The sequence below is a fragment of the Dermacentor albipictus genome, chromosome 10 (genome assembly GCF_038994185.2).
Source record: "Dermacentor albipictus isolate Rhodes 1998 colony chromosome 10, USDA_Dalb.pri_finalv2, whole genome shotgun sequence".
Lineage (NCBI taxonomy): Eukaryota > Metazoa > Arthropoda > Arachnida > Ixodida > Ixodidae > Dermacentor > Dermacentor albipictus.
This window is the reverse complement of record NC_091830.1, coordinates 93,482,501-93,509,999: the sequence shown is the minus strand read 5'-3', so window position 1 is coordinate 93,509,999 and position 27,499 is coordinate 93,482,501. Positions and strand designations below refer to the sequence as shown.

Below are 27,499 nucleotides of genomic sequence, written 5' to 3'. Positions count from 1 at the left end.
GATACTCCCTATTGTCCCTGTAAAACCGTGATCAATGTATAAAGAAATACTCCTATGATACCCTGCAAATCCTCCCTCAAAAGTAAAAAGTATTCCCATAATTTCTTGCAGGAGCTCCGTGATTGGTGTAAACATATATTCCCATAGTTTCCTACAAAATATTTTCATTGGATATTAACATAAAATCCCATAGTTCCCTGCAAAAGCTCCTCGATTGATGTAAACATATGCTCCCCCGTAATTACCCTGCATGAGCTCCCCGATGGATGTAAACATATATTCCCATAAGTCCATCCGAAACCTCCGTTTACCAGGCGAGTCAAATTTTTGCTCCTCCTTACCAGAGTAAATTAACCTCTCATCGGGGAATGCGCTTGAGCACGTCATTTACTCCCACCTAGGATCATTTTTGCTCACTGAGGGTCACGCGCGAGGGGCACGCGTCGTCATGGTAGACGTCCGCGTAGATGATGTGTAACGTGGTAGTGTTGGGATAGCTATGTGCCTGTAACAAGCATAGTATTAGCGCTTGCATCCTGTTCAGTTTGTGGTATTGTCCCGTCAAGCCACTGGTCTGTCAATTCGAGAAAGCCCTGCCGTTGCTTTTTCGTTTCCGATAGTGTATTAATTGATACATTGTGTTGCAGACAAAGCCCCTGTTGTTTTTGTATTTAGGTTGACTTCAATTACTACACCTCATATGTTCCTGCAGTTAACCAGTGGTAGCTACTCATTCCTGAGTGAATAGTTATGCGAAAACCTTATAGGCCCAATTAGCACCGAAACCCGGCGTCACCTTAGGCTTTCCTGTGGAGCGAAACAGTGGTCACGAAAATTCATTGATTGGTAAAGAGGGTGATGACATCATCAAGGTCACGCGTCCCCTGAAGGACTAATGAGAGGAGGGCTGAATTTGAAATCACCATTTGTCGAGAGGGTGATGACGTCATATTAGTCACGTGATCACAATGGCCAATCACAGGATGGCACCAAATTTCAAATTGCAATTACCGATATGGTGATGACGCCATGTTAGTGATGTGATCCGCAATGGGCCAATCATGGGACAGCACGAAATTTGAAAGTGCCCTTTATCGAGGGGGCGATGATTATTCTGTCACATGACCCCCACGGGACCGCGCCAAATTTGAAATAGCGATTGGTCAATAGGACGATGACTTCAATCACGTGACCCCCAATGCACCAATCAGACGATTACAACATAAATTTTTGCATTGCATGAGTGGTGGCGTCATGAAGGTCACGTGACCCTCAACAGGCAACGCGAACTTTTAAATTGCCACTGGTCGAGGGTGATGATGTCATCAAGGTCACGTCACCTGACTGACCAATCAGAGGACGGCGCCGAATTTGAAATTACTATTCGTAAGAACGTTATGTTATTAACGTGACATGACCTTCATCCGACTGCACCACTCAGAGGACAGTGACACATTTGAGATGGAAAAATACCCCGAAAATCTGGCAGGAGGCCCGTCTCCACGGTTACACTTGATGGTACCATATGCAACGCTGGACGGGCGGGTGTCCTACTTGCCAGAGCAGTGACGTTAGGCTGAATCACTGAACTAGAGCTGCCATAGTAATGTGAGGACACTGCGCGAGTTATCATTATTGAACGATTTCCATAGTTACTGCACCAGGACTTAACAGGCAACCCAACAGGACGAAATTGGGAGCGCCCAAAAAGCAACCGCTAGAGGAAACGACGAATTTCTCAAACAGCAGGTGTATAGGCGAGATAGCCTCCCGAAGAATTATCTGCGCGACACTGAGGATTGCTGGAAGTAACGAGGAATCAGAATTTAATGAGGTATGTGTGTGGAAGATTATCAAATGAAGATTCATATACCTGAACGAGTGAAGGAAGACAGCATGTTATCGCATCTTCTCCGCATCGATCTGATTGATCGCCCTTACATTTTTTTCAGACTTCAGTGCTGGGCTAGTACCGGCTTTCTGTGCCGGGCTAGTTGGGGGAACAGTTTTTTTCCTGCAAATTCAAAATCTAGCTTTTACACAAAAGGACACCTACGCTTCTGTGTCTCGATATGTGAAGGCAACTGTGCAATAGCGCGTAATCAAGCCTAATACACCTCAATCCGCCTTATTAGAGCCTAATTCCTAATCTAATTACACCTTATTGCAAAGGAATTCGCCCTCAATTCAATGCAAACTACTCTTAATCCAACGTAATCCAGAATGGTCCGCACTTGATCTAACATTATCCAGCCTTAATACAGTCAACCATCTTGATTCGCCCCAATCCTACCTAATTCTCTCTTAATACACTGCAATCTATGAAATATACCGTTAATTCACGACAATTCACCATAATCCGACCTAATCCACTTCAATCCATTCACTTGCATCCTCAATCCAACGCAATCCACATTTAACTCAGCAGACCCTGATCCAGTGTCTTGGGAGGCATGCGTGTTTCCGGCATGTCAATGAAGCGCTTGTTTCAATTATAGGCGTTACGTATGCCGTGCAGCCGTAGGCCTTGGCACTGCGGCGGCGGTATGCTTTCGGGCACGGCTGGCAGGTTCGGACAGTTTCTGCAATGTGAGCCTAGTAACGAGACTCGCATTGCATTACATTTCGCCTCAAAAGAGAACGGAACGTTAGACAGGACGGGTGTTGACACCAACAAAGTGGTGGCTCTCTGCATGCTACTCCAATGCGCCAGTGTGGGGAGGAAGGCAAGCGCGCAGACGAGCCCTCTTTACAACTGAACGTCAGCTGCGTAACAGGTGAACGCCGCACTTGAAATTTATCAAGCGGGTGAAGCAGCCGTACGAGGGTGAGGGTGAAGTTTCTCGTTATTCGATGTACTCTCACAGCAGGCACCCGATGTAAGGGCTTAGGCCGATGTAGTGTTCCTGTATAGGCTCCCGCAGGGAGCAGAGTTGCGCATAAAGTTTCCGGCGCCGCTCGCACCGCTATTGGCCGAGCGCGACAAAGGACGTCAAATGATCCGCGCCGTGCGAAGCCAACTTTACGGGCGCATCGCCGACTCGTACGAACTCGTCGTTTCCATCAGTGCCATCGCCATTGCAATCAGAAGACTGTCGATCGTGCGTTCAGAGGAGCAGCTGCGGGTTTCAGGTACGGTATTCGACGATGTGAAGTCAAGGACCTTGGTGAAGTGATACGAAACACATCGTACTGGCACTTGTATTCCACTATGACGGGGTAAAGCGCACCACACTGCACAAACCGCACGGAAGGCGGTAAAGCGCTCTACGCGGTGCCAGTGGAACAGAACTTGTCGTCCAATTAAACATTCTGGAAATCTACGTTGTGCTTTGGTTAATGCTGTTTCCTGTGGGCGGGAGTGGAGAGAATGCACTGTTGAATGACGTAAAATTTCCTTGCCTCTGATGCGATAGGTCACAAAGCTTTGTAATTTGGGTTTTTGGCCAAAGCCTGCTTCAGTTATTTCATTGACTTGATACAGTGTCTTCAACTACTGGCTCTTCTCTCAGTGGTGAGAGATCAAGAAAAATGTGTTGCCATATTACAGTCTGCACTGTGTGAATAATTACTCTGCAAGTTTGCCATCTTGATGGGACTTGTGCAATAAAAATATCTTGTTGTTACCCTTAATAGCTTGTTGCCTCTCCAGTTTCTTTGAATTCTGCCCCCAAGATTCGAAGAACCAGCACACTTGGCCTGCTGCCAGCAGCCGTTCATGCATTCCCTTGCATGAAATAAATTTGATCTAGAAGCTCTTGCATCTTGAATCTTTTTCTACTTGCAGATTTGCTGCAACTAAATAGCTGATTAGTATGTGGTATGAATTAATCGTAAAAGTAAGCTTTGCTTAAAATGTGCGCATGTGAACATTTGAAATGCGCTTAAATCTGTGTCTGCACCGCGTGTATCGAAAACGTGCAGCTGTTGTGAACGATGGCTAGTGATAAATGACCCTCTGTTAACGGTCACTGACATAACTGCAGGCACGATAACTCTCTTGGCGACGGTCATTAATCGGCTGGTTTCGGCAGCCAAAATGCGCTAAGTGTCCAGCTTACGTGTGTGAAGTTTTCTCTAAACACTCTTTAAAACATTTCTTGCCTTCTGACCATGATAAGACAACTTCATATGCATGCTGAAAATCATTGCAGCGCCTTTTGTGGCGACGTACTGCGCGTTTGCGAGCGATCTTTGGAGCTGTTCGAGCCACGGGAGTATTTTATTTTGGGGAATCGAAGGTGGTCCTACCCCCTATTTGTACGTTCGCGCGTGTGTTTGTATATGCATGTTTACATAGGTACATACAAAGTTTCGGTTGGTTGGAAGCCCACCCCCTCCGGCTGCACGAATGGCTCGTTCGAGCGTAGCCTGTATTAAGAAGTGCCCTTTGCTAAGCGCCTGCGAACAATTGGTGCTTGTAGCTCGCGACCACTAGAGACAAAGGCGGAACACCGCGCGGCATTTGGCTCCTGCGCGTGCGAGGAGTGGCTTCGCTGCAGAGCTGGAGCATGACGGCGGACCTATGCGCAACTCTGCTCCCTGCGGGAGCATATACAGGAACACTAGGCTGATGCTGACAGCAGCGCCATGGTATGGCCCTGCAGCCGCTTCCTGCGCCCGGAGCTGTGGGCCGCGTATTTTACCGCGATAGTGTTAAGGAGCTCGTGTCGCAGAAAAGCCGGTGTCGTCGGCGTCGGCGTCCGCGGCGTTGACCTTGAGCGATAAATCACTGCAGGCACTTCATGAATAAAAAGCAACTTCGACGATGGGCTGGGTGGGAATCGAACCAGGGTCTCCGGAGTGTGAGACGGAGACGCTACCACTCAGCCACGAGTTCGATACTTGAAAAAAGTACAAAAGCGCTTTTAGTGAATGCGGTGTTGCCTTAGAAACGTGCCGTAGAAAGTTATACTGCGGTGTATATCGGTAATTACGAGCATGTAACTTACAGAAGTCGCATTTACATGAATAGCGCAGTACGTTTCCGCAACATTTCTTCTGTGCTTACCGCACACGCAGAGCCATCTTGCGGCAAACACAGAAGACCCCCTCCTCTCAATGTATGGCGCTGTCCCGACAGGTGGCGCGCCACGGCTGTGTGCGGACCGGTGCCAGGCGCGTCGCATTCCCCGACTCCCTCTCCCCTGACGACGCTTCGCCGTTCTCCCACACGGGTTAAAGACTCAAGCGCCGTTCCTTTCTTTAGATTACCATCTATCTATCTCTCTGCCCGTGTCGATCACGACATTCGGCTGGCGTAGATAGTTTCCTCCTCCGAGACACCGAGTTCTTTGGTTCGTTCCGTTTGCGCAGGCGCACATTTCGTTGCCGCGCCGAACACTGCGTTGCTCGACGCTTACCTTGTCCGATGCGGGGTGCCTCGTAAGTGATCGCTGCGCCGTAGCGCATTGTCTTACACCCCTTGGCGGGTCGACGGGAACGCTGTCACGTTGCACGTGACAGCGTTCACGTTGACGCTATGGAATAAAAAAAAAGTTAAGAGTAGCCCTTGTCCGCTGCTCACGCTTTCGTGCCGCATCTTTTCTTTGCGATCCTAAATCATGTTTTATATGCACCAACTATGCCTTCCAAACGTCCTTTAAAAATAATTACTGACGATTACGTTACTTCCTAATGCGAAATTTGAGCGCAGCAAATAAGCCGTTTCACCTTTTCGATAGATTGAGGCAAAGAAATCGAGCAACACATGTATGCGCTATCACAGAATTTTTTTTTTTTCACACGTATTCCTTTAACAAAGACTCCACTAACAGTTCTTGACAGTCATGAAGGAAGCTTTGTGGTCGGAGAAATAGACTAATATATGTTCGACTTGGTACACCAATGCTTGATTCTCAAAGACGAGATCTATACAAGTTCCTCGCGAGGTTGTCACAGCCGTGGGACGCGTTACGAGCGAGAGGAACGGGATGTTCTCCCGCATAAGTGTTAGGAAATTGCTGTTTGTCTTTATGTCAACATTAAAGTCCCCCACTACTAACATCGGTGTGGATCGATGGACGGTTAATGCTGGTTGCAGGAAGTGCACGACGTCTTTCGTGAGTGCGGTATCGGACTCACGAAAGCGGTATCAGTCGGTCGCTGCTAGCGCTGGGGGGATGAAAGGGGGGCGGAGCTGGTTACGAGGCCGACGACAACGCCGACGCGAAACCCAGGAACGGACGCCAAAGAGCCATTTGTGTAGCCAGCCCTCCTCTACAGTCTCTCCTCCTCCCTTCCATCATCCTCCCTCGCCCGGAGAGCCGACAGCGCGCATGCGCGGTGGCGGAGCAGATTCGTCGGCGAGCTGGTTACGAGGCCGACGCCAACGCCGACGACGACGCGAAACCCAGGAACGGACGCCAAAGAGCTGCGTTCTAAAAGCAAATTTTACCGCAAAGTTGATGGCACATATGTCAAAACGGGTGCCATCCGCCGAATTCGTGGATGAGACTGCTGTAATAGCTATAATTATAAATAGCTATAATTCGCAAATTGTTAGATGTGCTGTAAAGAAACTAGCGGGAAACGCAATTAGTGAAACAGTTAATCAAATCCACGTCTGATCGCTCGTAGATGTCATGTCAGCCTCGTCGAATAATTTGGTTCGAGGGTAGAATTATGCGATCAGCCAAAATTATTTTTTAAAATAATGGTGCAGCTAACACGACTATGTTCTGAAGATGATTCCCCTTTGTATGTGTGCAGTAAATTAAGATCGCAAAATAAAACAAAGTACCTGTAACTTAAGCAAGTCTACGCGATAGGAATTGAATTACCACGCACGGATTGTTTCCCCAGAAATGCAAGCTTTTTGTTGCAATACTGCAGGCATCGTCTCTAACGTTTGTGAAGTTCGGCTAATATATATATATATATATATATATATATATATATATATAGAACAGCAAATATAACCCATGATTGAATATTATTTTGAATTCACTCTGTCTGCGAGTCACGGACACATACAGTTCAGAATGGAACAAGGCACAGTTGAAAGGCAGTTTTATAAACTCACACTAAAGCGATGTCGCGTAGATAAGCACACATTGAAAAACTGTAGAGAAAAAAAACGAAGCTTTACTTTGCTTTCAACGAAGGCATTGGGAAGAGCGAATTTGTTTCCAGGAAATAAAACAGCATGTGTATTGAACGAAATACGCGAAATTCCCCTCATTTATTTTGCTACGGACTTCGGAAGAAGCTCCCAGACGATGTGAAGCTTGTCGTCCTCGACATACCCTTCACCTTCAAGATCATTTAGGCTAAATAAAATGGATGTGGCGTGAACGCCATCGTTGGCTGTTCCTACGGGTCTTCCAAAGTACTGAAGTTTGCCGTCAGTGCTCCACACCTTCTGGCACTGTTTGCTTTGCGAAGGATGCTTGACGGTCACCCCAATGTTCCGACTGACAGGCCACTGAAGAAATTCGTCGATCACTCCCTTGTGCAGCTGAAAACCAGGATGCAGAAACACATGATCTCCCTCTTTTCTGAAGCGCACTCCTGGCGACACGTGATAGCCAGATAGGTATATTGTTTCTTCCGAGCAACGATGAAAGCCTTCAGAATATGCCCTCTTTTTCATTGCTTCGTATCCCTTAGCCATGAACTCATATCGATTAGTGTTTATTGTGTGCAAGGCCAGTTCTTTATTGAATGTGCCCTGTCCTGCTTTCTTCTCAGTGTCCTTCGCTCCACCAATACCAGCAACACTTCTTACGCAATTTATGGAGACTGTCCTTGCGGTGCCCTGCAACACTTCCTTCAGCTCTTTTATTGAATCCGTTAAGGTTCCTGAAAGCACACGTGTCTCTTCACTGTGGTCAATCAATCTTTCCTGGACCTCTCTAACTGAAGATAACATAACTGTACATTGTGAAGTAAGGTGATCCAACGTACTGTTTCCACTTGGCCTTTGTAGCAGTGCTTCTTTGACCGTGTTTATGCAATGTGATATATCATTTAGCCGGTCACTTTGGACAGTGTGACCATTAATAACTTCAGCTAGCCTGTGTTTTATTTCAACCACTCCCACGTCTAAGCTTTCAGTCAGAGTCATCATCACTTTTTCTTCACTGTGTGACTTTTCTACAGCACCGGACGTCAGAGACACCGCATAGCCTCGGCATTTGCTCTGTAGATGCGCGGACACATTACTACGCAGCACCAGCTTTGAACATTTAGGGCACGACGTAGCGTGGTGCTCACAGTCATTGGAAAAATGCTTGTTCAACTCTGATGCAGGCAAAACAACGTCGCAGCCGCGTTCTTCATTCCAACATTTTATCTGAAATGAAAGAAAAAAAATTGTTTAAGCAATTTTCCATAGGATCTTTATATTATTTTCCATTCTAACATATTCTATGTTTTTTCATGCCTTCGAACTTCCTGTCACACGAGCACTAAATGATGTTCTTTTAAGATGTTGACAATACTGCAGACAGAAATGGTTCGGAAGAAATAAGCAATGCGGCAGCGACAACCTCATTCGAGTGCGACATGACGTGAACTATTGCGGTTTGGCTTAAAGAAAGATTTTCACTAATCGTGTTAATTTTCAGGAGCGAAACGGTGACACCACTTGTATCATGTGTGCAATCTGGTGGTATTTGCATTGCGAAGGAGAGTGGTTCTTGAAGGTGAAATGTCTTAATACGTTGAGGTAACATCGTTTGCTCCGATTGGGTGGCGTTGTGTTCGCGTTCAGTAATCCGTTTTCGTTCCGGTAGGGCACTGAAATCCTCAGGCGTCTGAGCCGCTTAACGACGAGGAGCGGTTCATATGGTTACGTATGCGTTCCTCGAACTCGGCTGGGGGAGAAGCTTCTTGAGAAGAAATATTTTTTTTGCGGAAAACGCTTACGTAGAGCGATGTGTAGACTACGAAGGTAACAAGGTGCACGGAATAAATATTTCACTTCAGATAATTACACTCAAACGGCGCTACTGACCCAAGGACGCACAGATAGACAAATACCCCAGAACACAAGCGGGCTAGCAATCGAATTGCTATTTCAAGAACTCTAGCCTTTATATATCCATCCCTGTATTGATCTGCGCATACAAAGGAATATACATGGCAGTCATTCTCCGTCATGCAAAATGTGTATTTATTTTTCTGATTCCACCAAAGACATATTACGCAGCTACCGTCAACAGGCTACAGGCTGCAGTTTATATTATAAAAATGCCTTTATTATTTCTCTCTCTAGTATTGCGTTTCCCTGGAAACCTCGTCATCTAATAGATGGCAGTGCATGCACACTTATTCTAATGGGCTCGCTAAATACCTTTCATGCCCATTCTTCACGTTATTACAGTACTGACGTACTGACGCCCGTACCGCATAAGACTCGACGTGGCCTACACAACCTACTTCAGGTGTAAGATTGAACTCACGGACTCACTAACATCATCTCAATGTAACATCCCTGAATACCTGCGGCATGTTCTGTGCGAGAGCTGGCGCTAGCGTCACAGAGTATTTGAAGGCGGCACTGCTCCTTCGACCGGAGTCCAGCTTGGCACTACGGCACTTTATTGCTCCATGGGAAAGCACCGTCTGTGCGCTACGCGTTGCAGAAGTGCTGCTGACGCTGTTGCTGCCCACGTGCCTTACCAAAACATTGTGTATATATATATATATATATATATATATATATATATATATATATATATATATATATATATATATATATATATATATATATATATATATGTGTGTGTGTGTGTGTGCGCGCGCGCGCGTGTGTGTGTGTGTGTGTGTGTGTGTGTGTGTGTGTGTGTGTGTGTGTGTGTGTGTGTGTGTGTGTGTGTGTGTGTGTGTGTGTGTGTGTGTGTGTGTGTGTGTGTGTGTGTGTGTGTGTGTGTGTGTGTGTGTGTGTGTGTGTGTGTGTGTGTGTGCGCTCGTGTGTGTGTGTGCGCGCGCGCGCGACTGTTGTGCTGTTAAGTTTTTATTACTGTACATATCATGATCATCACCCAGTACGTAATCATGTTGGGCGAACAATCAGGCTAACATCAAAATATCATTAAAACTTAAAAATTAAAATTAAATTATGGATGTTTACGTGCCAGAACTACGAGCCAAGTATGAGCCAATTAGAAGACCTTGGGTTTTTTTAACGTGCACGCGCTCCCCTTGAAAGGCTGTTGCCACTGCAGCGAAGCCACTAAGCAACCACGGCTGGTGATCAGCGGTGGTGCGGCTGCCGGCAACGCCAGAGCGTAGCCATTGCGACCACGCCTCTGCTACTAATTGGCCACATAACTGTGCGACTGCTGCAAATCACCGAAGTGGGTCGCGGACCCATCCTTTGCGTGGTACGGAGATTTACCGATTGGCGAGCGTAGCCGGCTGATTCTCCGCAAACAGGTTGCGGTGAGTTGCCGTGCCACTAACTTGGACGAACAATAAAAACACTCGCATTCCACGGTGAACTTGTAGACACACACGCATGCCATTGAGGGCTTCGTTATCACAGCTTCGGCTGACGAATGAGTATACGATGGAAGAGTTATTCCCCGCGATACTCATTTGCAAAGCGTCGCGAGTCCAACGCAGATGGAGCAATCCCACACAAGCCGACAGCCACACGCTTCTGGCATCACACTTGAAATGTTAAGCACTGTACTTGTATGTGGTTTATTAGAAAATAACAGCAAATATTTCAGTGCAATTTAGCAAAGCAGTATGTCTATTGATGATTAAGACACGCAACCCAGTGTCCTTCGCGGTGTACGACCAGTTGTAGCAAAAAGGTCGGAGAAGAACAGACGGGAAAGAACACAAGAAAACTTCAACACGCCTGCGTTCAAATGAGCGATGAAAACGAAGCTAACGCACCCTATGTCGCACTAACGGATGCGAACAAGCATACCCGAATAGAAGGGTAGTACACAAGGCAATAGCGCTGCCGCAGTCGCTTATTGCTACGCTCAACATACCTGACTGCGCACGAGTTCCCACAGCTTTAAGTCAGTAGGAAGCGAGACGTACTTTCAAAAAATAAGGCGATTTAAAAGTAGCATAAGATACATACAAACAACAGGGTCAAAATGTTTTGCTTCTCTTCGCGGTTTCCCCGCCTATGTAATATTTCCATATTTCCTTTCATCTAGCTTACACGTGATTCCTCCGGTCTAACAGCAAATGACCACAATGTCTAAAAAGAGCATGACCATTTTACTTTCAAAATATATTGGATTAATTTTGCTAAAATAATCTGGATAGCACTGACACACGAATATGTTTGCTCGTCCTCTCTTACCTTGCGCCTCAGCAGGTTCTCCAGCGGAAATTTTCTCCACTCAGCGTCCTCTGGACGAAACTGGTCACCGTCGAGTAGACAGGCGTGTCCGTCGTCGAGTACGCACTGCTCGAAGCAGCTTTTGCAAAGCACGTCTCGACAGGGCAGAAAAACGGTCTTTCTGGGCAGCACGCCACACGCGCCACATATTCTGTGAGCAGGAACAGGCTCGAGGAAGTGCAAAGGTCTCCAGTCCAGTACCTCGGTAAAACCGCACAGCGTGTACAGCTTGCCTTGAGAAGCCATGTCGAACGGCGCATACGTCGACTGCTAAACGCCGTGCCAACGATTCTACGGAAACATGGAAGCGCTGCAGGTGCCCTATATAAGCTCAGCTGTTTCCAAGACTACTATCACACTGATAATGCTACGGCCAGTTCCTGACTGTTCACGGTGCCGCTCGCGAACTATAGATGTAACGGCGTGGAAATTATCTACCCGCCTAGCTCCGTAAATGTTTCTACCGATAATTTTATCGCCTTTTTCGTATTGGCGATTTTTCGGAAAGGTCGCGAACTGTTAAAGGCCTTGGAAAAACAATTTACTGACGCGTCAAGGGGCAGGCTACGATGGAAGCGCGACTAGCTGGGAAATTAAGAAACAACTGGACGAAGAGAATAATATCTTGTGGCGACCGTCCGGTTATTTTTAAACAGAAGCTTTCTTTCCAAACCATCTCTGTGATTCCCCACTGTGGCTGCTGAATGTTTCAACTGAGTTGCGAATAGTTCAATCCTTAAAATAATATTTAAAGTATTTGCCCATTGTGGGATCGAACCACTGTCCCCCAACTAAAGCAGCCCAATTTTCTATTCATTAGGCTACAAGATTTCATTCGAAACCACAACCTGGCACTAGCATTACGCCCAATCACACGTACACATCGATGTCAGGAAGGCCAATGAGCTCAATCACCGCGTGTGACCAGTTGCGCAGGACGGCTAGGTGAGGGAACATTCCCGCTTGCCTGTTTCCTTGGCGCCAGACACGTAGGAATAAACTGGGCAAATTCATGTAATTTAAACAACAGCTTCAAGCACGCCTCCAATCTCTAAAGCCCCTGCCACATGGGTCATACGGGCAAGCTTGAGTGCACTTTGATCGAGTGCATTTAGCCGCTAGTGTCATTCGCAGGCTTCTGCACGGGAACGCTTAGGGACAATTACAGCACAGTGCACTCGTCCTCGAGTGTGCCTGGAGAACATACTGCGCGGTGCCGAAGTGTGTAGCCTGGTTATTCGTGTAGCCTCCCTCTATTCGAATGCAAAAGCCGATTTCAAATGCCTCTTGCCCCCGCGTTAGTCCCGTCGCTGCGGCATTGGGCTGCTGAGCTCGCGTTCGTGGGTTCAATCTGGGCGACGGCTGCCGAATTTTAATGGGGGTGAAATGTGACGCGTCCATGTACCCTGCATTGTTTGTACGTTAATGAGACCCCGCTGGTCCAAATTCTTCCGCATTCCGCCTCCACTGAGTTCTTCATAAGGCGATCACGATTACGGCACTTTATACCCCGCAATGTTTGTTCATAGAGATTGGAGTAATTCTAGGGTGAGTGCCCCAGACATGTATTTAGACCATCCCAGATATTGCTCGGAAAATACGGCCAACTCCACTAGTCATAAGACTGGTTTCTCCAATTTTATCAAACGTAAAGGAAACCTCCGCCAATCCACTTCTATGAAGGTGGCATTCATCGAATCTGTAGATATGTTGCGCCTAATATGGGGCAACGTGAAAAAAAAAAATACAGTCCTCTGATGATCTTCGGCCATTACGCACATTGCTCTTCATAGTGACATATGACAAAAACACACGTTTCTATGCAGTTTACAAGATCTCTACTTTATTTATTAGTTTAAAATTACTGCTAAAACCACTTTGTGGTCCCTATGATACACAAATATAATTTCCGTTCTTATGCGACAAATGTTTTTGTCCACCGGTAAATGGATGCATGACGCGTGTACGATAGTTAGTAGAATGGGATCGTTGAAGTAACCGAGGCCAAGGTCTTCCAGCAAGTGGCTGAGCCACTGCGTTGTTTCCGGTTTCCGGCATACATTAAAGTATCCGACAACGACCACCGGCGAGGGTTTGGCGGCAGCGCACGTTGCCCAACGCAGAAGGACGCACGCCTCTTAACAAATCATGCGGTTTGACTACTGTTTTCACTTGGGCGTTTCGTACTGAAACGAAAGCTTTGCTGCATGTTCGCTTTACGCATCTGCCTTACAGGGTTATCACCCATTCCTCCTCGCCCTGTACAGCAGCTGGCATCGGCGCACTGGGCTTTCTGTCGACGTGACGGACACAGAAAAGCCCCGGGATCCTAGGTATAGGGACCTTGGTTGTAAATGAATTCTCCGGCGATCGCGATACTCCCTAATGTGAAATCTAAGCACAGCTCTACACACGTTCTTATTTCACGTTATATTGGCTTTCGCGGTCAATCCGTGTCGTGCGGCATGTTGCAAACGGAGTGTAGTGCGGCGTGACTGCCTCGCTGATCAGCCAAGCAGCGCTCCGAATGCTCCGAATAGTTTTGTCTTAACACTTCATCGCAAAGCGCAATACCTGTCTGTCTCGCGTCAGACTGCCGACGCGCGTATCTATCTATCTATCTATCTATCTATCTATCTATCTATCTATCTATCTATCTATCTATCTATCTATCTATCTATCTATCTATCTATCTATCTATCTATCTATCTATCTATCTATCTATCTATCTATCTATCTATCTATCTTTCTATCTATCTATCTATCTATCTATCTATCTATCTATCTATCTATCTATCTATCTATCTATCTATCTATCTATCTATCTATCTATCTATCTATCTATCTATCTACTTACGCCGACCCAGTGACACAAGTTGTCTACCACTAGGTACGTGCTCATGGTCGTCAGGCCTTCTTGCTTCTTGATCCTTCAGTCGTCCTCATTCCAGCTTCATCTGACTGTCGTCATGCCCTCGGGGTCACATCTTCTACGCCAACCCAATAGTCTACGTTGTCTTATAGCTTGGCCCACTAGATAAGTGGTCATGATGCCTTGGCGGTCGTTGGATCGTCTTGCCTGATTTGTCATCCGATTTTTTAATTTCGTCGTGGTCACGAAGTCACCGTCATACAACATCATACAACATCGTCATCGCCATCATACATTCATATTCATCCCATTGTCCTGATACCCTCGTTATGCCATCGTCGTCATTGCGTCGTTGTCGTGCCTCCGTTGCCGTACCTTCTTAGTAAAGCCATCATGGTCCCTCTAACACCTTCACCCCAACTTCGGCATCCAACTCTCGTCATGCCGTGGTCCATCCGTTCCTTGGTCGTTATGCATTCGTCATCACATTGTCCTCATGCCGTTCCCATGACATCGTTGTCATCGGGTCGTCGTCATACTTTCGTAGTCATACGCTCCCGTATTGCATCCGTTGCCCTACCCTCATCGTGATGCCATCGTGGTCCTTCTGACGCCGTAACTCCAGCTTCGATGCCCAACTGTCATCGTGCCTTTGTCGCGCCATCGTCTCCATGCTCTCGTCACCGCATTGTCCTCACACCCTTGTGATAGCGTGGTCATGATGCCGCTGTGGTTTTTGAATCGTCGCCATTCCAGTGCGTCCATCCAACTCTCGTGATACCGCCATTTATACAAGTATTTCTATAATTTGATACGTAACCTCATTGCGAAGCGGACGGCAAAAATTCACACGAAGTGCCCATTTATTCGTCAAATTATTAAAGTACAAACAATTCTTTTAGTAGACACGGTATTTTACACTTAACGTACATTGGCAATGTTGTTCCACGTAAACCGTACAGTCGAAATGATTTACTCAATAATGTGTTAAAACCATTGAAAATGAGGCGAAGTCGAAATCGAATGTACTGACACACTGCAAATCTTTATGTCACGAAAAATAGTACTTGATAGTACCCAGAACGGCCACTAAGACTGGAGCACAGGGAATGCTGCGAGCTCGGTCGTCCTTCGCCTAAGTTGTGATCTACGGGTCAAACCCATCTCATAATAGTGCGAATCAGTGTTTGGCTCATTGTCGGCATTTTGCGGTAGGTATGCCCTTTACTGTCGCACCTGGCTTTAAGAAAAATAAAATTATGTGTGACCGATCTGGGAATCCAACCTCTGATGTCGAGCACCGTAGCCAGGGGCTCTCATAACTTGGCCACGATCGCTCTTTGAGGCTGTTCTTGTTTTTTTTTTGTTTTGCTGTTGGCGGTCACAGTGAAACGCTTAGGAGCCGAAAACAAAATGAATGATTTACAGCGAAAACTCAAATATGTTGAAAGCTTCATCATCAACTTCAACTCTCAGCAAGTCTGATCCGAAATGCTCGCGAAATTTTGGGCAAAAGGTCGTGCAGAACCAGTGGCCACTGACATCAGCAAGGGCTGTCTTGGGAGCAGCGATTGAAGCGTTACTAGGCGATGAGGGAAAGAAATATCGATAAAGAAAGACTGCCGTTTAATAGAAAACAAGACCCAAGTTGAATTTATTCAGTGCAAGTCAAATCTGCAATGAATTTTCTATGATGCGACGAAGAAATAAAAGAAACTTTGTAATTAAGAGGGGAAGCGCTGCGATCGCCGTGGTGTACGGACCTGCTCACATCGGTTCTGTCTTAAAATGTTTTTGCCGCGATTTTCTATGAATACCAGCCCGAATTTCGTACCAATCGAACCGTGAGGCTACCAGGACTCTTAAATACCAAGTTACCAGGTGGGACATTTATTTTTCTGAAACTGCGACCACTTTTGCGTTACTACAACGCTGTCGCCGCACTAAGACTAAGCGCGTGCACCAGGTGCAGGTAAATATACCTGGTAGCAAAGCTTCCATAAGAGCCCATACGTTCGAAACATGGCGGTCCATCACCGGTTCATGGGGCTCAGCGCCATCTGTATGTGGTGGGAACACTTCCGGCGGAAAAAAAAATAACCTGACGCCACGTTCGTTAAAAGCAGAAGTGACGTCATTTTGTTTTAGAAGGCGCGAAATTTGTTTTATTGTTCTTGCTTTGGAGCTATATATTCAAATGCCCCGCCATTCGACTTGATGGGCGTTTCGAGCTTTCAGCATGGAAAGCGATGCAGGAAAAGGCCAGCCGTACGGTTGTCGAAATCGCGTCCCTGCACAGAACATACTTTCTTTGGAGGCCGACGAAAGCTTTAGGTGTAGAGTGCTGATCCTATTGTCGGATGCCAAGCCCGTCAGCCAGCGCAGTCGCACGAAAACAAGTACACAATTATCTGGCGGTCGTAACTTACTACTTTTGACTAAACAGATTAACAAGCAGTGAAGCTACCCGCGTCATCAAATTCAGACAAACTTCGATAAGCAAGAAAGCACAAATTGTGAGGGGGGCGTATTTCAACAGGTGATACGAGTGCGCCTTTCTGCCCATTTCAAGGCATGCATTGCACTGCGAGTGATAGTGGCGTCAACGCCCCCTGTAGCGATGGGTGCTAAAAGAAATGCATTTATTAATAATTATAAAATCAAACATATTTTCTTAACTCATCACGAATATATAAAATTGACTAGGAATTTTGTTTTTGTTGAATGAATCTAACTGTATCTCATTTGAATGAAAAAAAAACGCATTTTTTTTCCCAATGTTTGTTTCCTCCAAACATAGTCGCGCTTCAATCGCTGCTCCCATAACCCCCCATGCTGATGTCGGTGACAATCTGTACTGAACCGCTTTTCGCCCGAAGCTTCGCGACCTATTTGAATCGACCTTGCCAGGTGCTCGTGCTCCCAGGTGCTCAGCCTACCAGTCTACCTGGCGCATTCCTGCGCGTGCCCGTGCCAGCTCTGCTACGACTCAGAAGCCTCTTGCCGAATCCGCGAAGTATGAAAGTCCAAGTATGTGGCAAAAATATTTCCCCATAAGAGTTAACCACCGAGAAGGGGTGGTATACCACCCGTTCCCCTCGGTGTACCGCCTATCGCCTCGACGAGAAACGCGGCCAAATATTATCACAATAACAACAACCGCGGAGGCAGACTCTTCCTCTCGTTTTAGACCCAGACAGCAAGTTAGGACTCAGGTTCTCAAGGCCGGGCGCATGCTCCCACTACCAGCAAATGAAACCAAGATCATCGTCAGACCCAAAGTAGCACTCAATCTTTCAAAGGTCGGCAGCCCTTAAGTGACTGCAACTGTTCTTCAAGCAACGCAACTTAGCTCAGAAGACGGTCAAAACGAGAAAATCTGCTCGAACAACCAGAAAAACATCATGGTGATCAGCACGCCGAGCCCGCAAATTGCGGACCGGTACGTAAGAAGGTAAGTAAATGACATCTTAGTTGAAATCAAGAAAAAGAAATGGGCATGGGCAGGACATGTAATGAGGAGGGAAGATAACCGATGGTCAATAAATGTTACGGACTGGATTAGAAGGGAAGGGAAGCATAGCAGGGGGCGGCAGAAAGTTAGGTGGGCGGATGAGATTAAAAAGTTTGCAGGGACGGCGTGGCCACAATAAGTACATGACCGGGGTTGTTGGAGAAGTATGGGAGAGGCCTTTGCCCTGCAGTGGGCGTACAGAGGCTGATGATGATGACGCCTAGGAAATGTATACAATTACGGAGGAATTGGACCTGCTCCAGTGCTATGGCCAGGGCTCCCTGCTCTGCAAGGAACTGGGGAAACTGGTGTGGTGAGTCCTGGCATTCATGATAGGAGCATCACAGAGTGTCCTTGTCGGCGTTTCCTCAACGACGAAAATGGGGCCGACAAGCCGGCATTGAGCCTCTGTAAATTCGAAGCTGTGGGAAGTATCAGTCACATTGTCTCAAGTTTGTTTTTGTAATGTATGTTACATGTATTACATCGAAATGATTAATTTTCCAGCTGCAACCTCGTGAACTTGAAGTTGTAGGGTCTATTATTTTGATTGAAATGAATTTTTCTGAGAGGTCGGTGCCTTTATGATGGCACCGGCTACTCCTTTGCACTTGTCAAAGGAAACAAATTTGCGTAAAAGGGGACATTAGCGACACAAGATATGGCGCTCAGTAGAACACTGGATGAATAAAAAATGGACAGTCCAACAGTACACAAGTCGCAAAGTTCTGTGTATTAGTTAAGTACACGTACGCATATATAAAGTCAGATATCTTGAACAGCCAAAACACACAACACATGCAATACACTGCAAGTACAGAACAGAATTATACATATTGCGTAAAAGTTGCGATCACAACATAAACCAATTATGAACCTTGAACAACGTTTATGTTACTCATTTCGCGTATTCGGATCATCTGATACTTAATATTTTCCCAAAATGTTGGTGTCCTCTAAGAACTTTTTCAGAGCAAGTGCTCTTTTTTGAAGGCCCGCAGTTGGCCCTGGGCCAGGTATCGCCTGCAGTACTCTTCACATGGATCGTATTTCGCGCCCTCGAGGTGAAGATGATGCACACCTTCGCCTGGATGGCCACAAGAACACTGCGGACTAGGGACACGTTTTATCCTGTATAAGAAGGGTTTTATAAATGCAGTACCAAGACGCAGGTGGTGTACCAATGTTTCGAATTTTCTGTTGTCTCTTAGGTTTTCCGGCATTGATACCAAAATGGTTTAAAATATATTGTTACGTTTTGGTTCCCCCACAAGAGTCTTCTTCATCATGAAAATAGCGGCAGAGCTGGCGGCCTTTTTATGTGTGGTTCAAAACATGATTAAGGCACTTGAAATACATAAACGGTGGATTGCCTTTGTTGTAATTAAGAGTGTGCGCTGTGGTTTGGATGATTAGGGACTCAAGATAAGGGCATGTAGAATGATTTCGTTCCTTGCAATCATGCGGGATTTTCCGCAGTACGTGACGTAGTTGTGTAGTGTTCGGGGAGGGCATTTAATGCAACGTTTCGTTTCTGGACATCATTTCTGCGCTGTTTAAGTCTTGTTCTGAAATTGCCGGTTTCTGGGACGCAGACATACCGAAAGTCCGCACATAGAATGACGTACACCACACCTGGAAACTTGTTGTTTCCCAAAGGGTCTTTCATACGAACGATCTCATGTCTAAGTTTCCGGGAGGGAACGTGCGCAGCCTGCACGTCATATCACCACAGAAGGCGTCCAAGGGTCTGGCTTATGCCGGGGACCTTTAGTGCAAAGCCCGTTTTTTGGGGTCCATAGTGAGTGGGTACTGCGATAGCCAGCTGGCGCCCTACTGAGTCAATGAACTACTCAGGGTATCCACAGGCCGTCAATTCCTGCCGCACAAATGCATTGTATGCCATGCGGTCTTCCGCTGTTGCGCGCACATTTTTCGCCCGATGAAGAAGAGAGCTGACAACAGACCCCGATTGCAAAGCAGGGTGCACCGATGGGTAATTGAGGTAGCGTGCAGTGTGAGCTTCCTAAACGCATTGAATAACAGGTTTGGCCCTTCGCATCGCACAAGGGTGTCCAAGAACGGCAGTTGGCCTTCAGATTCCACTGCGACGGCGAACTTAATTGCTGCTTGCATACTGTTTAGGTGAGCTATGAAGTCAAGGTTCTCTCGTTGCACCTGAAGATGACCTTAGGTGTCGGTGTAAATGAGTTAACCTTGACATAAATCTTCACCTCTACGGCTCACCTAAACAATATGCAAGCAGCAATTAAGTTGCAAGTTCACCGTCAAGGAGGAATCTTAAGGCCAATGCCATTCTTGGACACCCTTGTGCATTGCGAAGAGCGAAACTTGTTATGCAAGATGTTTAGGAAGCAAAGACAAACTGATCGCTACCTTAACTACATATCGGTGCACCCTGCTTCGGAAAAGAGGTCTGTTGTCGGGTCTCTTCTTAATCCGTTGAAAACGTGGGCACAACAGCGGACGACCGCGCTGCAACCATGCGCGGCGAGAATCGACGGCTTGTGGATACCCGGAGTACTTAATTGACTCAGTAGGTCGCCAGATGGCTCACGCAGTACTCACTCACCCTGGACCCCCTAAAAAACGGGCTTCTACCGTACATCCCCGGCATAAGCGAGACCCTTGCACGCGTTCTGCAGTGATATGACGTGCTCGCTGTGCACGTTCCGTCCAGGACACTTGGACCCATTCATGTGAAAGACCAGGGCAGGAAGAACAAATCCCGGCAGGCTCGCCAATTGTCACGAATTTCAGTGCTAAAGAAACGTACAGAGACACAATACAAACAAGATAAACATTTATCTCAAGACACAATTATAACCCAAAATAAATGACGAGCAAAATAAACTCACACAGCATAAATCCTACACACACAAAATATATTCGCAAAACCAGGTATATACATAGGGAAAACAAACTAGACATTACCTGTATAATGTTCCTAGTCGGAATGGCCAAGTGACACATAGTGCCTACGAATTCAATGTTCTGGTCGTAAAAGTAGTGAACGTTGGCACGGCGGGGCAACAAGATGGCAGCCTGCGTAGTTCCAATGCGGTGAAGGCATCGACCTCCGTTGCGAGCGACGAGATTGTAGTCAACTTAGCAGACTTGCGTGGCACAGAACACGGTTTGGACTAGTCGGGCGTTGTGTTGCTGATGTGGTCAGGTGATTGCCTCCGTGGCGCTGGACAGCGGCCGGTTACGGCAGCGTGGGGTTGGATTGGGGTCGCGGAGCACAGCCACGGCGACGTAGTCGGGACTCAGAAGCTGGAGCTGTTGCCGGCCAAATTTTGAACGTCCCCTCGTCGGTACGTGGTCCCTTAATTTGCTGCCTGTCGTCTCCACAGCACAGCTGGAGATGCGGCTGCCTTGCTTCTCGTCCATGTCAGCAATGCCCGCGCTTCTGCCTTCCTTCCCTTTCTCTTCAGTTTTTCTCTCACACTTCACTTGCTTCTCACCCCACGTATGCATTCTCCGGTTCACTGACCGGTGTATTCGTTTTCTCCGCATTATTGGACATGCTCTGCCAGTGACTCATGACAGTGTGTAAAAGGGAAAGTATGGCAGCGAATGCACGCAGTTGTCAGTCAGCACTGTGTTTGTGTTTTTTGTTTTATCTAATCTGTTGGGGCTGCTCCTTGCCAAGGTGTTTTGTATTCAGTACTTGAAAAGAGTGCCTTCCAAATCGGAAAACAGATAGATACATTGGCTTGAATAGAGGCATACCCTGTTGACTTCAATTACACTAACGGCCAGGATTGTATACCTTGCGGTACTCTAGTTTATGGTATTGTATATTTGGGACGCCGTTGACTTGGCTAATACTTTTCTGCATGCTTCACTTGATGATTTTCCTAAACCACAAGTGTAGCAATGTTCTAAGTATTACGTTCACACCAATGCGTGATGCCATTTTAATGTTATGTTTAACATGCTTTCTTCCTCTGCTACGAGTCAACATTTTATATCATTGGTTATATGTAATATGGCAAAAAGTCAAGGCAAGAAGGCAAAAAGTCCGACACGTATGTGGGCGACACGAAGGACGCCGAGAGGAAGACACAACAGAATAGGCTTAGCCAGTCCCACCAGGAACAACGTCTAGCCCGAGCCCCACTTAAGTAGCGCTGGCAATCCGGCTGCGGAGCTCTGCACGGCGCACTTCTTCCTTACAACTTCCCCCCTCACTGAAGACGGAGCCGCACGGCGCCCTGAGGACGAAGGGCTCGTGATACGGCTTGAGCTGATCGCCGTGCACAGTTTCGTGGCCTCGGTGACGCCAGTCCGTCAGAGTTCAGAGGTTCAATGCCATAATTCACCAGAGAAGTTTTCTGTATAACCCGGAAGGGTCCATGGTATCGGGGTACAAACTTGGAGGAGACACCTGGGGCGCGATCGGAGAACTTTGTTCGATACGCGTTCTGTTGTGTTGCTGCAACATCACCAAGTGGCAGTCGGAAAATTTCTCAGAACAGGGTGGAGAGAGTAGCCAATCGGCAAGGGGTGAACACTCCGGAAGTTTACTTCCCTCGTTTGTCGTCTGCTTGCAACAGCATACTACAAAACACAATGTTTCTCGTCTTCGAATGAAATAAATATGTATCTAAATTTTGTCTTCTCAAGCTTAAACACGTTTTAAAGTAGTAGTAAATGTGAATATTACAGTTTATAACTATTAGTTCCTCTGCGTCGTCCCGAATTGGTGTTGCGCACAGCGAGAACAAAGAAAGAAAAAAAAACGACGGGAGCAGTGGCGCACTTTTCAAGAGGCAGCAACAACTTCCCAGTGGCTCGGTGGCACCGATGATGGGGTCAAGTTCACCGTACAACCTAGGCATTATTTGTTTCAAAAAATGAAAGCGACGCAGGATTTCGCTTTCTGCTATTTCTTCAAATGCCTTTCGCAATGACACCCGCTCTCCTTCCTCCTCGAGCAATGCCAGCGCAAACACCAAAGTTCCCAACGCAAACACCATTCTTTTTTTTGCTTAAACTATGGATTGGATTCGAACGTGCTAGCCAACTACCGAAGCCACCGTGTGGATCCAATCCAATCCACCAGACGCGCCATGCGAAGCTGTTCTCGTAACGAGCGATGATCGCTCCAAACTTCCCAACTCCCGCCGGGTTCGGCGCCTAGCAGACGAAATGCTCGGTGGGAGGATGATTGACAGGAGCGTGTGGTTATTTTGACGTCAACAAAACGTGGCCGCGCCACGTGGCTGGCGACGTCGGCGCGGTGTAGGCCAATCGCGCTCGGCGGTAACAGAACGACCCCGCCGAACAACCATCTCCGATCGCACCCCTGGTGTCGAAGTAGGAGTCACCCACAACCAAACGAGAGCTTCAAGTGAAAATTGGAGGTGGGGGCGCCCGTCGTCATGACGAAATTTCTGTAGCGCTTGTTCTTGCGTTGTAAGGGAGTGAGCTAGTTTCCGGCATTCTTCTGCATACCGGGCGGCTTTAGAAACCAGTGTACCGTCTGACAAGTCGGGACGGTAAGGAAGAAGAGTGCCAGTGGAAAATGATTGTTCGCGGCAATAAAGAAGCAAGAAAGGAGAAAAGCCCGTTGTTGACAGGGGTGCCGTATTGTAGGCGTACGTGACATAGGAAAGCATGAGGTCCCAGTTGGTGTGGCTGGAGGCGACATGCACCAAAAGCACGTCGCCAAGAGTTCGGTTAAAGCGCTCTGTCAGTCCGTTTGTTTGCGGGTGATATGCGGTAGTATAGCCATGCATAACGTGCCATTCAGCGAGAAGTTCTTGAGTGACATCGGCGAGAAAGATGCGGCCTCGGTCGCTCAGGAGTTCGCGGAGAGCACCATGACGTAGAACGAAGCCTGGAAGCAGGAAGGAGGCAATGTCAGGAGCCGTCGCGGCTGGTAGAGCGGCCGTTTCTGAATACCTTGTGAGGTTGTCTATAGCTACAATGACCCAGCGATTGCCAGTAGCTGCATATGGCAGAGGTCCGTATAGGTCTATCCCAGCCCGGTGAAAGGGTCCCGAAGGGTACGGCAAAGGTTGCATTGGTCCAGAAGAGCGGCAAGGATCAGGCTTGCGGCGTTGACATTCTGTGCAAGAGCGAATGTACTTTTGCAGAAATGTGTAGATACCACTCCAATAAAAGCTATGGCGTAGTCTTGTGTAGGTCTTGCAGAGACCAGCGTATGCGCAGTGAGGGTTGGCGTGGAAGGCAGCGCATACTTCAGTGCGGAGCTGCCGGGGTATACCAAGCAGCCATTTGCTGCCGTCGCAACTGTAGTTACGGTGATACACGATTTCACCGCGGATGGAGAAGGGCGAAGCTTGTCGGCGTAGAAGAAGACAGAAGAGACAAGAACAGGAGGAGGAAGAGAAAGAAGTGATCAAGATGGATACCTGTAAATAAATGAGTGTATTTTAACTCGTACTTTATAACTGTTATGGGGAGTTTGACAACCGTTGCAGTCTATATTAAATCTAACTTTTATTTATTTATTTTCAATACATGCAACTTTTATTTATTTATTTATTTATTTATTTATTTATTCATACTACAGGCCAACATACTCGCCCATGCAGGAGGGGTTATACAGTTGTCAAGGTAATAGCAATGCAACAACGATAAAAATTGTATATTGTCACGTGGTAGTGACGGTGAAGAAAGAACACAGTAGCAGTACTGTGAAAGACAAAACTAGCTTTTATTGGGCGAACCTGTGCCCACAAAACAGGCTACACTTAAAGCACAACGATAGCGGCGAACACAGTCGGCGATCGTCGAAAATCTGATCAGCGGGTCAAGCGCGTCGGCTTTTATACAACCGTCGCCGAATCTTCCAGACTAATCGTTGGGACCCGCGTGCCTTCCACAAAGTTCTACACCATTCGCGTCACGCGATGAAATCTGATAGCACAAGGCTCGGCGACAACAGACAGCGGATAGAAGCATCGATAAGTTTCCAGAAAGTTCGGATACATGCAGGTGCGTCCCGCGCTGTGCGATAACATTTGTTCGGCGGCGAAACGTGGTCGCCCGATACAGATAAATACACGCGTCAATATATAAACAGTGCATGAAAATGATGCAGCCCATAGCCACGTTATAAAAATCACAATGCTTCCCTTAGCACAGTAACTACAACAAAAAGAAGCGCACATTTGAATGTATATGCGGATAAAAGCGCTGTGCCAAACAACCATCTAGCACTAAACATAACTAAATACAGGACCTTTCACATAAGAAAACGAGAAAAATAATGAAAAATTCTGTTTACGGTTGTGTTACGTCATGCGAAAAATAGTTTTCCAACGTATTTGTGAAGTTCTCCGATTGAAGTACATCAACAGGGAGAGAACCCATTCGTTTATAGTACGCGGATAAAAACTATTCATGTGAGATTTTGTTTTAGCAAATAATGGCGTAAGGGGAAATTTGTGTCGTCTTGTTTTTCGTGAATTAAGAGGCGTTACATAATGCAGCATTTGAAGCCCGATTTTTCCATTTATGATGGTAAGTAAAAACTGGAGACGACTAACTTGACGCCTGTGTTCTATTGAAGTGATTTTATCCCTAATTATCCCTTTTATATTTTTTAAACACAAATCTAGCGGCCCTCTTTGTACACGATCCAAATTCATGATGTCCTTTTTGGTATGAGGATCCCCAAAAAAGTTAACCACGGCCTATTCAAGTTTCGATCACACGAATCTGTTATATGCTAAAATTCTTGTGTGAACCGGTGCCTTTTTAAGTTTTCTTTTCAAGAACCATTATTTGCGCAAAGCTGCTGAACATGTAAAGCAGATATGGTCTTACCAGGTGAATTTGTTAGTGAATGTGACGCCTAAGTACTTGTATTGTTCAACATCAGTTATTCTTGTGTTGTCTAGAACCTGAGAAAATATTCTAGGTTCCTTTTCATGTTACTGGCAGCAAGAATGTTTTATGTACATTTCATTCCATGCCCCAATGTTTACACCAATTGTAAATTGCAATAACGTTCTTCTGCAAGCTTGCGGGATCGTTTCGTGAAGCTATTTTTTAAATATGACACAGTCATCCGAAAATAATTTAATATGCATATCATCGAGGATTTCATCTATTACATCATTAATATAGATCAAAAATAAAAGCGGTCCTAATATGTTGCATTGCGGTACGCCCGAAGTTACCTGACGGACACTTGAGGAGTATTTCTTAATTTCTACGAACTGCTGCTGCCTGTGTCTGAGATAAGCTTGGACCCATGATATAATATTTAATGGAAGACCAATGCACTCCAGCGTGTAGAATAATTTTCCGTTGGGTACCTTATCGAACGCTTTGCTGAAATCTAAAAAGAGCATGTCAACTTGTCCGGACCAGTCAAGTACTTCAGAAATTTCATGAACGACTGACACAGGCTGAGTTGAAGTCGATAATCCGTTTCTGATCCTATGCTGCAGCGGGGATAGGACATTGTGACCTGTCAAATACTGACCAATAACGCCTGCGACAATGTGCTCTAATAATCTGCTGCATGTGCTTGTAGTAGAAACAGGATGATAATTTGACGTTGTGACGTGATCGCCCTTTTTATGAATTGGGACAACTCTTGCCTTACGCCAGCCTGATGGTATCTCTGCTGAATGTAAGGATAATTTGAAAAAAAATGTTAAGAATACACATATCTGTTCCGCATACCTTCGTAAAAACGCATTCGGAAGCTCGTCAGGGCCTGATTTCCTGAGGTTGATATTAAGGAGCATTTCCAAGACACCTTCTCCGGAAATTTTTATATCACGTAAGACTGACCTATGTGTGTTGGACCGTTCGAAATCATCCAGGTCCGAGAATACACTACGGAAGTAATCATTAGAAAGCACAGCAATTATGTGGGCATCTTCAATAATTTTACCATTAATGTTTATTTGATGTTCTGCCTTTTTTGATTGACTTAAATAGCGGCAAAGCTTTTGTGTAGCATTTATTATGAAATCAGCAAGACTATGACTGAAGAATCTTTCTCGCGCAGCTTTAACCTTCCCCTGTAATTCATTTTTCAATTGTCTGACGTGCGAACTCCTTGTTTTATTATGTTCTCGTTTCATTCTGTTCAGCTTCCGCCTAATATGGATGATATCTCTGTCGATCAAAGGCTTTGATAGAGGTTTTTTGACCTCCTTCAATGGAATAAATATTTCAATACAATAAGTAACAGTCTCCCTGAACCTTTGCCATGAAATCTCGACATCATCTTGGACAATGTTAAGGTGCACGTTTTCACCGTCTTACAGCGATGCTGTGAAAGGGAGTTACACTGTGTAGCGACTACACTAAATTCAAGTGCGACACAGCTTCGAAGACCAAAATTTGTCTTGAAATTTAATTATCAACAATTACAAAATAAACGTTACCTGCACATACCTTGTTTGAATAGATCACTTATTTGTACAGTTTTTTAAATAGTAATTCATAATTTCATTTACTAGCATTTCATTATACTGGCTTTCTGTTAAAATTCAGCAAGGAACTTGTATGGCTGCTACGGTAAAAGCAGATGCCAAGATGCTACTAGCTTGCGTGGGGGATACCACTAAAACAAGGCTTTACCATGCTCAAGGGCCGCAGCAGTTGCTGTGTGCAAGCAAGGCTGTGAGCCAGCAAATAGATCCTTTGTTCATCCAAAGGGTGTGAGAAATCCCTTATAACAGCGTCGCTGTCAGATTTGCACACTTCTCTGAATGATTTGTTTACTTTTTATCCTTCCCGAAAAGTTATGGAACGAAGCTTCCAAAAGTTGTCT

The 27,499-nt window shown here is 46.2% G+C and overlaps 1 protein-coding gene across 1 annotated transcript; it reads right to left on the bottom strand.

The window, feature by feature from the left end:
- Positions 1-7,066: 7,066 nt before the first annotated feature.
- LOC139050611 (TNF receptor-associated factor 6-B-like) lies at positions 7,067-11,703 on the bottom strand. The gene is made up of 2 exons (XM_070527191.1): positions 11,279-11,703; positions 7,067-8,296 (listed from the first exon to the last, which is right to left on the bottom strand). The coding sequence occupies exons 1-2, from the start codon at positions 11,561-11,563 to the stop codon at positions 7,184-7,186; spliced, it is 1,398 nt and encodes a 465-aa protein (XP_070383292.1). The 5' UTR covers positions 11,564-11,703; the 3' UTR covers positions 7,067-7,183.
- Between the last annotated feature and the right edge of the window lie 15,796 nt (positions 11,704-27,499).